Source organism: Oncorhynchus nerka, linkage group LG14, assembly GCF_034236695.1.
Source record: "Oncorhynchus nerka isolate Pitt River linkage group LG14, Oner_Uvic_2.0, whole genome shotgun sequence".
Classification (NCBI taxonomy): Eukaryota; Metazoa; Chordata; class Actinopteri; order Salmoniformes; family Salmonidae; genus Oncorhynchus; species Oncorhynchus nerka.
Genome location: NC_088409.1, coordinates 616,680 through 633,059, shown reverse-complemented (window position 1 = coordinate 633,059; position 16,380 = coordinate 616,680). Strand labels below are relative to the sequence as shown.

The 16,380-nt window shown below is 47.5% G+C and overlaps 1 protein-coding gene across 1 annotated transcript in view; it reads left to right on the top strand.

Moving 5' to 3' along the window:
• The window catches only part of LOC135574923 (eukaryotic translation initiation factor 3 subunit H-like), an 82,508-nt gene extending 72,010 nt beyond the window's left edge, over positions 1 to 10,498 (top strand). Inside the window, exon 4 of the mRNA XM_065027043.1 lies at positions 10,395 to 10,498. Coding sequence (XP_064883115.1) covers positions 10,395 to 10,498 — 104 coding nt within the window. The remainder of the gene's footprint in view (positions 1 to 10,394) is intronic.
• The last annotated feature ends 5,882 nt before the right edge of the window (positions 10,499 to 16,380 follow it).

Sequence of the window (16,380 nt, the reverse complement as noted above, 5' to 3'; positions counted from 1 at the left end):
AAATAATGAATACAGCAGGTACCTTACCGTGAAATGATGAATACAGCAGGTACCTTACCGTGAAATGCTGAATACAACAGGTACCTTACCGTGAAATGCTGAATACAGCAGGTACCTTACCGTGAAATGCTGAATACAGCAGGTACCTTACCGTGAAATGCTGAATACAGCAGGTACCTTACCGTGAAATGCTGAATACAACAGTTACCTTACCGTGAAATGCTGAATACAACAGGTACCGTGAAATGCTGAATACAACAGGTAGTGTGAAATACTGAATACAACAGGTACCTTACCATGAAATGATGAATACAGCAGGTACCTTACTGTGAAATGCTGAATACAGCAGGTACCTTATCGTGAAATGCTGAATACAGCAGGTACCTTACCGTGAAATGCTGAATACAACAGGTACCTTACCGTGAAATGCTGAATACAGCAGGTACCTTACCGTGAAATGCTGAATACAACAGGTACCTTATCGTGAAATGCTGAATACAGCAGGTACCTTACTGTGAAATGATGAATACAACAGGTACCTTACCGTGAAATGCTGATTACAACAGGTACCTTACAGTGAAATGCTGAATACAACAGGTGTAGTAGACCTTACAGTGAAATGCTGAATACAACAGGTGTAGTAGACCTCACAGTGAAATGCTGAATACAACAGGTGTAGTAGACCTTACAGTGAAATGCTGAATACAACAGGTGTAGTAGACCTCACAGTGAAATGCTGAATACAACAGGTGTAGTAGACCTTACAGTGAAATGCTGAATACAACAGGTGTAGTAGACCTTACAGTGAAATGCTGAATACAACAGGTGTAGTAGACCTCACAGTGAAATGCTGAATACAACAGGTGTAGTAGACCTTACAGGGAAATGCTGAATACAACAGGTGTAGTAGACCTTACAGTGAAATGCTGAATACAACAGGTGTAGTAGACCTTACAGTGAAATGCTGAATACAACAGGTGTAGTAGACCTTACAGTGAAATGCTGAATACAACAGGTGTAGTAGACCTCACAGTGAAATGCTGAATACAACAGGTGTAGTAGACCTTACAGTGAAATGCTTACTTTCAAGCCCTTAACCAATAATGCAGTTGTTGGTTAAGAAATAGTGTTAAGAAAAGATATACTAAATAATGAAATAAAATCAAAAAGTAATACATAACAATTACCATAACAGGTGTTTAGTCCCAGGGTCCTTAGCTTAGTGATGAGCTTTGTGGGCACTACTGTGCTTCTACACCTGCATTGCTTGCTGCTTGGGGTTTTAGGCTGGGGGTTTCTGTACAGCACTTTGAGATATCAGCTGATGTACGAAGGGCTTTTATAAATACATTTGATTTGGTGTTGAACGCTGAACTGTAGTCAATGAACAGCGTTCTCACGTAAGTGTTCCTGTTTGTTCAGGTGGGGGAAAGGGGCCAGCGTGGAGAGGAGATTGAGACTTGCGTCACCTTGTAGATTTGTTGGGGCGATATGCGAATTGGAGTGGGTCTAGAGTTTCCAGCATGCTGGAGTTTGTGAGCCACGACCAGCCTTTTCAAAGCCCTTCACGGCTACCGACGCGACTGTTGCTAAGCTACGTTGCACTTGTCATTTAGGGTCATTTTCAATCCCATTGATGATATTAATCACTATAAGCTTTGACCAATTCCCCAGAGGTTACAAGGCCCTGGTTAATAGAAGAATTAGACAATGTCCCAGTCTGTATTAGATCAATACTTTATATCAGAGAGTACTCTGAGTATACTGATATATACTCTGACTTCAAAATGACAACACAATCTTTTTATCACACACACACACACACGAACTCACATCAGTACAAACTCCACCTCTCTTTAAGTAGTGGGCTGTATTTTTTCCACATTACTAACACATGGTTTCTCATTATCTTCTGCAAGCCTTGCCATTCCTAACAGTTACTCCCCTACCTAGATCACAAGTCGACAGTTCAGTTGGCCTTGAATGCCTCAACTATACCCAGCTCATATTGAGAAATAGTAACCCAATGGCCTATTGAATTATGACTCTAACACATTTCATACAATTTATATGGTTTCAGGGTGGAATACTTTAGTCATTACTTTAAACATATAAATTCCATTATCATTTAGGCAGGCTACCTTCTCATTCTTGGGCACAGGGACTATGGTGGTCTGTTTGAAACATGTTGGTATTACAGACTCAGTCAGGGAGAGGTTGAAAATGTCAGTGAAGACACTTGCCAGTTGGTCCGCACATGCTTTGAGTTCACGTCCTGGTAATCCGTCTGGCCCCTATGGCTTTGTGAATGTTGATCTGTTTAATAAGGTCTTGCTACGGAGAGCGTGATCACACAGTCATCCAGAACAGCTGGTGCTCTCATGCATGCTTCAATGTTGCTTGCCTCGAAGCTAGCATAAAAGGCATTTAGCTTGTCTGATAGGCTCGCGTCACATGTTAGCATTATAATATGATTACACAACCCAAAAGTAATGTGAAATACACTCACAACTTAACAGAAACATACTGTATGTAGACTGCTTCATGTTTGTCTGTGCTTGCTAGCAGTAGCCAAATAGCCAGTCGGCATCCCTGGGCAGAGCATTACACCCTGGGAAGTGAAATGTACTCTGGGATTTGTTGTATGCTGTGTAAATTCCATTGTATTTCTATGGCGTGTAGACTACATGTGTAGTAGATGGCGTGTAGACTACATGTCCTCCGTCGTGACTTCCCCTAAAGGCCCATCTGCTAGCCGCAGCCAGCTAGCTATCTAGAGCATATCGGACTGTTAACTGAAGAGGTCCATCAGCCAATTTCTTGGGCTACAATAACTATTTTGCCAATTGGCCTGGACCTTTTTACTGCCGACACGGGACCCTGCGACTGGTCTGCCGACGTAACCGTCCGAGGGGGTCTACAACAGACTGTCCCGTCGCAACGTCCCCCTAAGGCCCTTCTGCTAGTCTGCTAGCACCCGCCCGCTAGCTGTCTGAATCGCCATGTCTCCAGCCCTCCTAGCTACCCACTGGTCCCTATGATCACTCGGCTACGCATGCCTCTCCCTAATGTCAATATGTCATGTCCATTACTGTTTTGGTTAGTGATTATTGTCTTATTTCACTGTAGAGCCTCCAGCCCTGTTCAATATGCCTTGTCCATTGCTGTTTTGGTTAGTGATTGTCTTATTTCACTGTAGAGCCTCCAGCCCTGCTCAATATGCCTTAGCTGGCCCTTTTGTTTTACTGTAGAACCTCCAGCCCTACTCAATATGCCTTAGCTGGCCCTTTTGTTTTACTGTAGAACCTCCAGCCCTACTCAATATGCCTTAGCTGGCCCTTTTGTTTTACTGTAGAACCTCCAGCCCTACTCAATATGCCTTAGCTGGCCCTTTTGTTTCACTGTAGAGCCTCCAGCCCTGCTCAATATGCCTTAGCTGGCCCTTTTGTTTCACCTCCCACACATGCGGTGACCTCACCTCGTCTAAATGATGTCTCTAGAGACAAAACCTCTCTCATCGTCACCTCATCACCTCTCTCAATGCCTAGGTTTACCTCCACTGTATTCACATCCTACCATACTCTTGTCTGTACATTATGCCTTGAATCTATTCTTCCGCGCCCAGAAACCTGCTCCTTTTACTCTCTGTGCCGAAAGCACTAGACAAGTTTTTATAGCCTTTAGCCCGTAGCCTTATCCAACCCCTCCTCTGTTCCTCTGGTGATGTAGAGGTTAATCCAGGCCCTGCAGTGCCTAGCTCCACTCTCATTCCCCAGGCTCTCTCATTTATTGACTTCTGTTAACATTAGAAGCCTCCTCCCTAAGTTTGTTTTATTCACTGCTTTAGCACACTGTGCCAACCCAGATGTCCGAGCCGTGTCTGAATCCTGGTTTAGGAAGGCCAACAAAAAACCTGAAAATTCCAACCCCAACTATAACATTTTCTAGACAAGATAAGATAGGGGGCGGCATTGTAATCTACTGCAGAGAGAGAGCCTGCAGAGTTCTTCTAAAAATCCACCTTTCCAGAAACAAGTCTCTCTCCATTGCCGCTTGTTATAGACCCCCTCAGCCCCCAGCTGTGCCCTGGACACCATATGTGAATTGATTGCCCCCCATCTATCTTCAGAGCTCGTACTGTTAGGTGACCTAAACTGGGGCATGCGTATCTCCCCGGCCGTCCTACAATCTAAGCTCGATGCCCTCAAATCTCACACAAAATATCAATGAATCTACCAGGTACAAACTCAAATCTGTAAACACGGGCACCTTTATAGATATCATCCTAACCAACTTGCCCTCTAAATACACCTCTGCTGTCTTCAACCAAGATCACAGCGATCACTGCCTCATTGCCTGCACCCGTAATGGGTCTGCGGTCAAACGACCACCCCTCATCACTGTCAAACGCTCCCTAAAAAACTTCAGCAAGCAGGCCTTTCTAATCGACCTGGCCGGGGTATCCTGGAAGGATATTGACCTCGTCCCGTCAGTAGTGGATGCCTGGTTATTCTTTAAGTGCTTTTCTCACCATCTTAAATATTCAAAAACAATGTGAACCAGGAACAGATATAGCCATTGGTTCACTCCAGACCTGACTGCCCTTGACCAGCACAAAAACATCCTGTGGCGTTCTGCATTAGCATCGAATAGCCCCCGCGATATGCAATTTTTCAGGGAAATTAGAAACCAATATCCACAGGCAGTTAGGAAAGCGAAGGCTAGCTTTTTCAAACAGAAATGTGTGTCCTGAACCACAAACTCCATAAAGTTCTGGGACACTGTAAAGTCCATGGAGAATAAGAGCACCTCCTCCCTGCTGTTCACTGCACTGAGACTGTTAAACACTGTCAGCACTGATAAATCCACCATAATTGATCATTTCAATGGCCATGCTTTCCACCTGGCTACCCCTACCCCGGTCAACAGCCCTGCACCCCCCACAACAACTTGCCCAAGCCTCCTCCATTTCTCCTTCACCCAAATCCAGATAGCTGATGTTCTGAAAGAGTTGCAAAATCTGGGCCCCTACAAATCAGCCGGGCTAGACAATCTGGACCCCTACAAATCAGCCGGGCTAGACAATCTGGACCCCTACAAATCAGCCGGGCTAGACAATCTGGACCCCTACAAATCAGCCGGGCTAGACAATCTGGACCCCTACAAATCAGCCGGGCTAGACAATCTGGACCCCTACAAATCAGCCGGGCTAGACAATCTGGACCCCTACAAATCAGCCGGGCTAGACAATCTGGACCCCTACAAATCAGCCGGGCTAGACAATCTGGACCCCTACAAATCAGCCGGGCTAGACAATCTGGACCCCTACAAATCAGCCGGGCTAGACAATCTGGACCCCTACAAATCAGCCGGGCTAGACAATCTGGACCCCTACAAATCAGCCGGGCTAGACAATCTGGACCCCTACAAATCAGCCGGGCTAGACAATCTGGACCCCTACAAATCAGCCGGGCTAGACAATCTGGACCCCTACAAATCAGCCGGGCTAGACAATCTGGACCCCTACAAATCAGCCGGGCTAGACAATCTGGACCCCTACAAATCAGCCGGGCTAGACAATCTGGACCCCTACAAATCAGCCGGGCTAGACAATCTGGACCCCTACAAATCAGCCGGGCTAGACAATCTGGACCCCTACAAATCAGCCGGGCTAGACAATCTGGACCCTCTAAAGTTATCTGCTGAAATTGTTGCAACCCCTATTACTAGCCTGTTCAACCTCTGTTTCGTATCGTCTGAGATCCCCAAAGGTTGGAAAGCTGCCGCGGTCATCCCCCTCTTCAAAGTGAGAGAAACTCTAGACCCAAACTGTTACAGACCTATATTTTTGGTGATCTGATACTATTTCTGATTGTCTTAACTCACCACCACTAATGAGCTGTGAAGCTTCTCAAATGTTTTCTTCACCTCAAACAGGATGTGAACCAAAGTCTGTTTTTACATCCATGGAAAAAGGCTACTATAAGGAACTATTGTCGATTTGAAAAATATTTCCAGCTCTCTCCCTTAACCAATCGGATTGAAAAGGCGGAGGGAAATGGTGGAAACGTCATAAAATAGCTGATTTACTTCTGATCTCCTTGCGCAAATAGCCTTCGGTTGTCTGTCAGGAACTCCACTGGTGCAGGGAACTCCGAGGTTCCAGAATATTTTATACAATGTTGCAAGTTAGCACCAGCTTCAGTCTGGACAGAGTTGATACAATGTTGCAAGTTAGCACCAGCTTCAGTCTGGACCAAGTTGATCGTCGATACAATGTTGCAAGTTAGCACCAGCTTCAGTCTGGACAGAGTTGATCGTCGATACAATGTTGCAAGTTAGCACCAGCTTCAGTCTGGACAGAGTTGATCGTCGATACAATGTTGCAAGTTAGCACCAGCTTCAGTCTGGACAGAGTTGATAGTCGATACAATGTTGCAAGTTAGCACCAGCTTCAGTCTGGACAGAGTTGATAGTCGATACAATGTTGCAAGTTAGCACCAGCTTCAGTCTGGACAGAGTTGATCGTCGATACAATGTTGCAAGTTAGCACCAGCTTCAGTCTGGACAGAGTTGATCGTCGATACAATGTTGCAAGTTAGCACCAGCTTCAGTCTGGACAGAGTTGATCGTCGATACAATGTTGCAAGTTAGCACCAGCTTCAGTCTGGTCCAAGTTGATCGTCGATACAATGTTGCAAGTTAGCACCAGCTTCAGTCTGGACAGAGTTGATCGTCGATACAATGTTTCACCTTCCTTGCAGACACGCCATGCGTAGCCAATGTCATTTATCAAGATATGTTCTGCCTGCAGGTTGCAATGTTTTTATTTGTTGACTTTATGTAGGCTATTTTTTACATACACTATAAATATATGGATACCACTTTTTAAATGAGTGGATTCGGCTATTTCAGCCTCGCCCGTTGCTGACCGGTGTATAAAATCCCAGCACACATCCATGCGATCTCCATAGACAAACATTGGCAGTAGAATGGCCTTACTGAAGAGCTCAGTGACTTTCAACGTGGCACCGTCACAGGATGCCACCTTTCCAACAAGTCATTTCGTCACATTTCTGTCCTGCTAGAGCAGCCCCCGGTCAACTGTAAGTGCTGTTATTGTGAAGTGGAAACGTTTAGTAGCAACAACGGCTCAGCCTCGAAGTGGTAGACCACACAAGCTCACAGAACGGGACTGCTGACGCACATACCGTGTAAAAATCGTCTGTCCTCGGCTGCAACACTCACTTCTGAGTTCCAAACTGGAAGCAAAGTCGGCACGAACTGTTCGCCGTGAGCTTCGTGAAATGGGTTTCCATGGCAGAGCAGCCGCACACAAGCCTAAGATCACCATGCGCAATGCCAAGCGTTGGCTAGAGTGATGTTAAGTTTGCCGCCATAGAAAACACATTCTCTGGAGTGATGAATCAAGCTTCTCCATCTGGTAGTCTGGCGAATTTAGGTTTGGCGGATTCCAACTGTAAAGTTTGGTGGATGAGGAATAATGGTCTGGGGCTGTTTTTCATGGTTCAGGCCCCTTAGTTCCAGTGAAGGGAAATCTTAACACTACAGCATACAATGACATTCTAGATGATTCTGTGCTTCCAACTTTGTGGCAACTGTTTGGGAAAGCCCTTTCCTGTTTCAGCATGACAATGCCCCCAGTGCACAAAGTGAGATCTATACAGAAATGGTTTGTCAAGATCAGTGTAGAAGAACTTCACTGGCCTGCACAGAGCCCTGACCTCAACCCCATCGAACACCTTTGGGATGAATTGGAATGTCGACTGCGAGCCAGGCCTAATCGCCCAACATCAGTGCTCAACCTCACTAATGCTCTTGTGGCTGAATGGAAGCAAGTCCCTGCAGCAATGTTCCAACATCTAGTGGAAAGCCTTCCCAGAAGAGTGGAGGCTGTTATAGCAGCAATGTTCCAACATCTAGTGGAAAGCCTTCCCAGAAGAGAGGAGGCTGTTTAGCAGCAATGTTCCTACATCTAGTGGAAAGCCTTCCCAGAAGAGTGGAGGCTGTTATAGCAGCAATGTTCCATCATCTAGTGGAGAGCCTTCCCAGAAGAGTGGAGGCTGTTATAGCAGCAATGTTCCAACATCTAGTGGAAAGCCTTCCTAGAAGAGTGGAGGCTGTTATAGCAGCAATGTTCCAACCTCTAGTGGAAAGCCTTCCCAGAAGAGTGGAGGCTGTTATAGCAGAAATGTTCCATTATCTAGTGGAAATCCTTCCCAGAAGAGTGGAGGCTGTTATAGCAGCAATGTTCCAACATCTAGTGGAAAGCCTTCCCAGAAGAGTGGAGGCTGTTATAGCAGCAATGTTCCAACATCTAGTGGAAAGCCTTCCCAGAAGAGTGGAGGCTGTTATAGCAGCAATGTTCCTACATCTAGTGGAAAGCCTTCCCAGAAGAGTGGAGGCTGTTATAGCAGCAATGTTCCTACATCTAGTGGAAAGCCTTCCTAGAAGAGTGGAGGCTGTTATAGCAGCAATGTTCCAACATCTAGTGGAAAGCCTTCCCAGAAGAGTGGAGGCTGTTATAGCAGCAATGTTCCATCATCTAGTGGAAAGCCTTCCCAGAAGAGTGGAGGCTGTTATAGCAGCAAAGAGAGGACCAACTCCATATTAATGCCCATGAATTTGGAATGAGATGTACATGGTGTTTCTCTCTAGATTCTATACATGGTGTTTCTCTCTAGGTTCTATACATGGTGTTTCTCTCTAGATTCTATACATGGTGTTTCTCTCTAGATTCTATACATGGTGTTTCTCTCTAGGTTCTATACATGGTGTTTCTCTCTAGGTTCTATACATGGTGTGTCTCTATAGATTCTATACATGGTGTTTCTCTATAGATTCTATACATGGTGTTTCTCTCTAGATTCTATACATGGTGTTTCTCTCTAGATTCTATACATGGTGTTTCTCTCTAGATTCTATACATGGTGTGTCTCTCTAGATTCTATACATGGTGTTTCTCTCTAGGTTCTATACATGGTGTTTCTCTCTTGATTCTATACATGGTGTTTCTCTCTAGATTCTATACATGGTGTTTCTCTCTAGATTCTATACATGGTGTTTCTCTCTTGATTCTATACATGGTGTTTCTCTCTAGATTCTATACATGGTGTTTCTCTCTAGATTCTATACATGGTGTTTCTCTCTAGATTCTATACATGGTGTTTCTCTCTTGATTCTATACATGGTGTTTCTCTCTAGATTCTATACATGGTGTTTCTCTCTAGATTCTATACATGGTGTTTCTCTCTAGGTTCTATACATGGTGTTTCTCTCTGGATTCTATACATGGTGTTTCTCTCTAGGTTCTATACATGGTGTTTCTCTCTAGATTCTATACATGGTGTTTCTCTCTAGGTTCTATACATGGTGTTTCTCTCTAGGTTCTATACATGGTGTTTCTCTCTAGGTTCTATACATGGTGTTTCTCTCTAGGTTCTATACATGGTCTTTCTCTCTAGGTTCTATACATGGTGTTTCTCTCTAGGTTCTATACATGGTGTTTCTCTCTAGGTTCTATACATGGTGTTTCTCTCCTCTCTAGGTTCTATACATGGTGTTTCTCTCTAGATTCTATACATGGTGTTTCTCTCTAGGTTCTATACATGGTGTGTCTCTCTAGATTCTATACATGGTGTTTCTCTCTAGTTTCTATACATGCTGTTTCTCTCTAGGTTCTATACATGGTGTTTCTCTCTAGGTTCTATACATGGTGTTTCTCTCCTCTCTCTAGGTTCTATACATGGTGTTTCTCTTCTCTCTCTAGGTTCTATACATGGTGTTTCTCTCTAGGTTCTATACATGGTGTTTCTCTCTAGGTTCTATACATGGTGTTTCTCTCTAGGTTCTATACATGGTGTTTCTCTCTAGTTTCTATACATGGTGTTTCTCTCTAGATTCTATACATGGTGTTTCTCTCTAGATTCTATACTTGGTGTTTCTCTCTAGGTTCTATACATGGTGTTTCTCTCTAGGTTCTATACATAGTGTCAGTGTTAGGTCTTATGGTGTGTTGTCCCATATTATAAGTGAACCACTTAATAGAATGTTTGACATTTTGTTTTAATCTTAACACATGTTTCTCTCCCTCTCTCTCCCTCCCCTGCTCTCTCTCCCTCTCCCCCTGCCCCCTCTCCCCTCCCCATTTCTCCTTCGTTTGCTCTCTCCTCCTCCCCCTGCCCCCTCTCCCTCCCTCTCCCCCTGCCCCCTCTCCCTCCCTCTCCCCCTGCCCCCCTCCCTCCCTCTCCCCCTGCCCCCTCTCCCACCCCCTCTCCCACTCCCCATCTCTCCTTCGTTTGCTCTCTCCTCCTCCCTCTCCCCCCGCCACTGTCCCCCGCCACTCTCCCCTCCCTCCCTCCCTCTCCCACTAGATCCCATTAAGACCGCCCAGGGCTCCCTGTCCCTGAAGGCTTACAGGTTAACACCCAAACTGATGGAGATCTGCAAGGAGAAGGACTTCTCAGCCGAGGGGTGAGACACACACACACACGAGGAGACACACACATGAGGAGACACACACACACACACACACACACACACACACACACACACACACACACACACGCGCACACACACGCGCACAGGCACCAGCCTCCACTTCAGAAGCTGGATGAGAATTGCCATCAATACCACACACACACACACACCACAAAGACACAAATACGAACTGCACCTTTCCTGATAAGAATTCAGCATCAATGCTGCTCTTTGTGAAACTCCCTTCAAAAGATTCCAATGCCTGATGTTATTTTCCCCACGAGCAGGGAGAGCCTCATCAGAGGCTCTTAGTGATGTGATGATGGGGGTTTATAACTAGTGTGTGTGTTGGGGCTGTCAAACAGCTATACTGCCATGTTGATCCTCCGCCTGGCTGGTTTTGACCCTCAGGCTGCTGGCCATTGATTTGCATCTGAATGAAGTGTAATGAGAGAGACGTTTTCAAATAGATCTGAGTTCCCACAAGCTGAGTTTATGAAAAGAAGGAATCCCAACAGACTGGTATTAAATTGACCAGAAAATAAACTGCTTTTGGATTTAAAAAAAGGTGAGTCAGTATTAGGAACTGTTGGCTTTGGCTTGGATTACTCCTTATTCTATAGTTAGTTTCACACCCACACCTACCCTTACCTACCTACCCTACCTACCTACCTACCTACCTACCTACCTACCTACCCTTACCTACCTACCTACCCTTACCTACCTACCTACCCTTACCTACCTACCCTTACCTACCTACCTACCCTTACCTACCTACCTACCCTTACCTACCTACCTACCCTTACCTACCTACCTACCATTACCTACCTACCCTTACCTACCTACCTACCCTTACCTACCTACCTACCTACCCTTACCTACCTACCCTTACCTACCTACCTACCTACCCACCTACCCTTACCTACCTACCCTTACCTACCTACCTACCCTTACCTACCTACCCTTACCTACCTACCCTTACCTACCAACCCTTACCTACCTACCAACCCTTACCTACCTACCAACCCTTACCTACCTACCCTTACCTACCTACCAACCCTTACCTACCCTTACCTACCTACCCTTACCTACCTACCTACCCTTACCTACCTACCTACCCTTACCTACCTACATACCCTTACCTACCTACCCTTACCTACCTACCCTTACCTACCCTCACCACCTACCTACCCTTACCTACCTACCCTTACCTACCTACCTACCCATACCTACCTACCTACACTTACCTACCTACCCTTACCTACCCTACCCTTACCTACCCTACCCTTACCTACCCTTACCTACCTACCCTTACCTACCCTTACCTAACCTTACCTACCTACCCTTACCTACCTACCTACCCTTACCTACCTACCTTACCTACCTACCCTTACCTACCTACCTACCCTTACCTACCCTCACCTACCTACCTACCCTTACCTACCTACCTACCCCTACCTACCTACACTTACCTACCTACACTTACCTACCTACCCTACCTACCTACCCTTACCTACCTACCTTACCTACCTACCCTACCTACCTACCCTTACCTACCTACACTTACCTACCTACACTTACCTACCCTACCTACCTACCCTTACCTACCTACCCTTACCTACCTACCCTTACCTACCTACACTTACCTACCTACCCTACCTACCTACCCTTACCTATTTACCCTTACCTACCCTTACCTACCTACCTACCTACTCTTACCTACCTACCCTTACCTACCTACCCTTACCTACCTACCTACCATTACCTACCTACCCTTACCTACCTACCTACCCTTACCTACCTACCCTTACCTACCTACCCTTACCTACCTACCCTTACATACCTACCTATACCTACCTACCCTTACCTACCAACCCTTACCTACCTACCAACCCTTACCTACCTACCTACCTACCTACCCTTACCTACCTACCAACCCTTACCTACCTACCCTTACCTACCTACCTACCCTTACCTACCTACATACCCTTACCTACCTACACTTACCTACCTACCCTACCTACCTACCCTTACCTACCCTCACCTACCTACCTACCCTTACCTACCTACCCATACCTACCTACCTACCCATACCTACCTACCTACACTTACCTACCTACCCTACCTACCCTACCCTTACCACCCCTACCCTTACCTACCCTTACCTACCCTACCCTTACCTACCCTTACCTACCTACCTACCTACCTACCCTCACCTACCTACCTACCCTTACCTACCTACCTACCCCCACCTACCCACCTACCCTTACCCACCCACACCCCCACTCCACCTACCCTACCTACCCTTACCTACCTACCTTACCTACCTACCCTTACCTACCTACCCTTACCTACCTACCCTTACCTACCTACACTTACCTACCTACACTTACCTACCTACCCTACCTACCTACCCTTACCTACCCTTACCTACCTACCTACCTACTCTTACCTACCTACCCTTACCTACCTACCTACCTACCCTTACCCCCCTACCAACCCTTACCTACCTACCCTTACCTACCTACCAACCCTTACCTACAGGGGTGGTCAGGTGTAACAGGGGTGGTCAGGTGTAACAGGGGTGGTCAGGTGTAACGGGTGGTCAGGTGTAACAGGGGTGGTCAGGTGTAACAGGGGTGGTCAGGTGTAACAGGTGTGGTCAGGTGTAACAGGGGTGGTCAGGTGTAACAGGGGTGGTCAGGTGTAACAGGTGTGGTCAGGTGTAACAGGGGTGGTCAGGTGTAACAGGTGTGGTCAGGTGTAACAGGGGTGGTCAGGTGTAACAGGGGTGGTCAGGTGTAACAGGGGTGGTCAGGTGTAACGGGTGGTCAGGTGTAACAGGGGTGGTCAGGTGTAACAGGGGTGGTCAGGCGTAACAGGGGTGGTCAGGCGTAACAGGGGTGTAACAGGGGTGGTCAGGTGTAACCGGGGTGGTCAGGTGTAACAGGGGTGGTCAGGTGTGGTCAGGTGTAACAGGGGTGGTCAGGTGTAACAGGTGTGGTCAGGCGTAACAGGGGTGGTCAGGTGTAACCGGGGTGGTCAGGTGTAACGGGGTGGTCAGGTGTAACGGGGGTGGTCAGGTGTAACAGGGGTGGTCAGGGGTGGTCAGGTGGTCAGCCTGCCACAGTCTCCTCATGGAGCAACGTAATCGGCCAGAATCAGCGTCCAAAAAGGCCAATTACCAATTTGTTATGAAAACTTGAAATCGGCCCAAATGAATCGGTCATGCCGACCTCTACTTACCTACACCTACACACTTACCCACCGACCTACCTAACCACAACCCTACCTACCCACTTAACCACCAACTGAACTACCTACCCACCCACCTACCATCTACCTACCTACCCACCCACCTACCATCTACCTACCTACCTACCCACCCAACCACCTACCTACCCACCCAACCACCTACCTACCCAACCACCCACCTACCTACCCAACCACCCATCTACCTACCTACCCATCTACCTACCTACCCATCTACCTACCTACCCATCTACCTACCCACCCACCCAACCACCTACCTACCCACCCAACTACCATCTACCTACCTACCCACCCAACCACCTACCCACCCAACCACCTACCCACCTACCATCTACCTACCCACCCACCTACCATCTACCTACCCACCCACCTACCATCTACCTACCCACCCACCTACCATCTACCTACCTACCCACCCATTTTTTACCATCTACCCATCTACCTACCTGGAAAAACCTACCTACCTACCCATCTACCTACCTACCCATCTACCTACCTACCTACCCATACCTACCTACCTACACTTACCTACCTACCCTACCTACCCTACCCTTACCTACCCTACCCTTACCTACCCTTACCTACCTACCCTTACCTACCCTTACCTACCTACCTTACCTACCTACCCTCACCTACCTACCTACCCTTACCTACCTACCTACCCTACCCTTACCTACCTACACTTACCTACCTACCCTACCTACCCTTACCTACCTACCTTACCTACCTACCCTTACCTACCTACCCTTACCTACCTACACTTACCTACCTACACTTACCTACCTACCCTACCTACCTACCCTTACCTATTTACCCTTACCTACCCTTACCTACCTACCTACCTACTCTTACCTACCTACCCTTACCTACCTACCTACCTACCCTTACCCCCCTACCAACCCTTACCTACCTACCCTTACCTACCTACCAACCCTTACCTACCTACCTACCCTTACCTATCTACCTACCAACCCTTACCTACCTACCTACCTACCCTTACCTACCTACCAACCCTTACCTACCTACCCTACCTACCCTACCCTACCTACCCTTACCTACCTACCCTTACCTACCCTACCTACCTACCTACCTACCTACCCTTACCTACCTACCCTACCTACCTACCCTTACGTACCCTCACCTACCTACCTACCCTTACCTACCTACCCTTACCTACCTACCCATACCTACCTACCCTTACCTACCTACCTACACTTACCTACCTACCCTACCCTTACCTACCCTTACTTACCTACCCTTACCTACCCTTACCTACCTACCCTTACCTACCTACCTACCCTTACCTACCTACCCTTACCTACCTACCCTTACCTACCTACCTACCCTTACCTACCTACCTACCCTTACCTACCTACCTACCCTTACCTACCTACCTTACCTACCTACCTACCCTCACCTACCTACCTACCCTTACCTACCTACCCTACCCTTACCTACCTACCTACCCTTACCTACCTACCTACCCTTACCTACCTACCTACCCTCACCTACCTACCCTTACCTACCTACACTTACCTACCTACCCTACCTACCTACCCTTACCTACCTACCTTACCTACCCTACCTACCTACCTACACTTACCTACCTACCCTTACCTACCTACCTTACCTACCTACCTACCCTTACCTACCCTCACCTACCTACCTACCCTTACCTACCTACCTACCCTCTACCTACCTACCTACCCTTACCTACCTACCCCCTCCCCACCCTTACCTAGGTGTAACAGGGGTGGTCGGGTGTAACAGGGGTGGTCGGGTGTAACAGGGGTGGTCAGGTGTAACAGGGGTGGTCAGGTGTAACAGGGGTGGTCAGGTGTAACAGGGGTGGTCAGGTGTAACAGGGGTGGTCAGGTGTAACAGGGGTGGTCAGGTGTAACAGGGGTGGTCAGGTGTAACAGGTGTGGTCAGGTGTAACAGGGGTGGTCAGGTGTAACAGGTGTGGTCAGGTGTAACAGGGGTGGTCAGGTGTAACAGGGGTGGTCAGGTGTAACAGGGGTGGTCAGGTGTAACAGGGGTGGTCAGGTGTAACAGGGGTGGTCAGGTGTAACAGGGGTGGTCAGGTGTAACGGGTGGTCAGGCGTAACAGGGGTGGTCAGGTGTAACGGGTGGTCAGGTGTAACAGGGGTGGTCAGGCGTAACAGGGGTGGTCAGGCGTAACAGGGGTGTAACAGGGGTGGTCAGGTGTAACCGGGGTGGTCAGGTGTAACAGGGGTGGTCAGGTGTGGTCAGGTGTAACAGGGGTGGTCAGGTGTAACAGGTGTGGTCAGGCGTAACAGGGGTGGTCAGGTGTAACCGGGTGGTCAGGGTAACGGGGGTGGTCAGGTGTAACGGGGGTGGTCAGGTGTAACAGGGGTGGTCAGGGGTGGTCAGGTGGTCAGCCTGCCACAGTCTCCTCATGGAGCAACGTAATCGGCCAGAATCAGCGTCCAAAAAGGCCAATTACCAATTTGTTATGAAAACTTGAAATGGTCAAATGAATCGGTCATGCCGACCTCTACTTACCTACACCACACACTTACCCACCGACCTACCTAACCACAACCCTACCTACCCACTTAACCACCAACTGAACTACCTACCCAC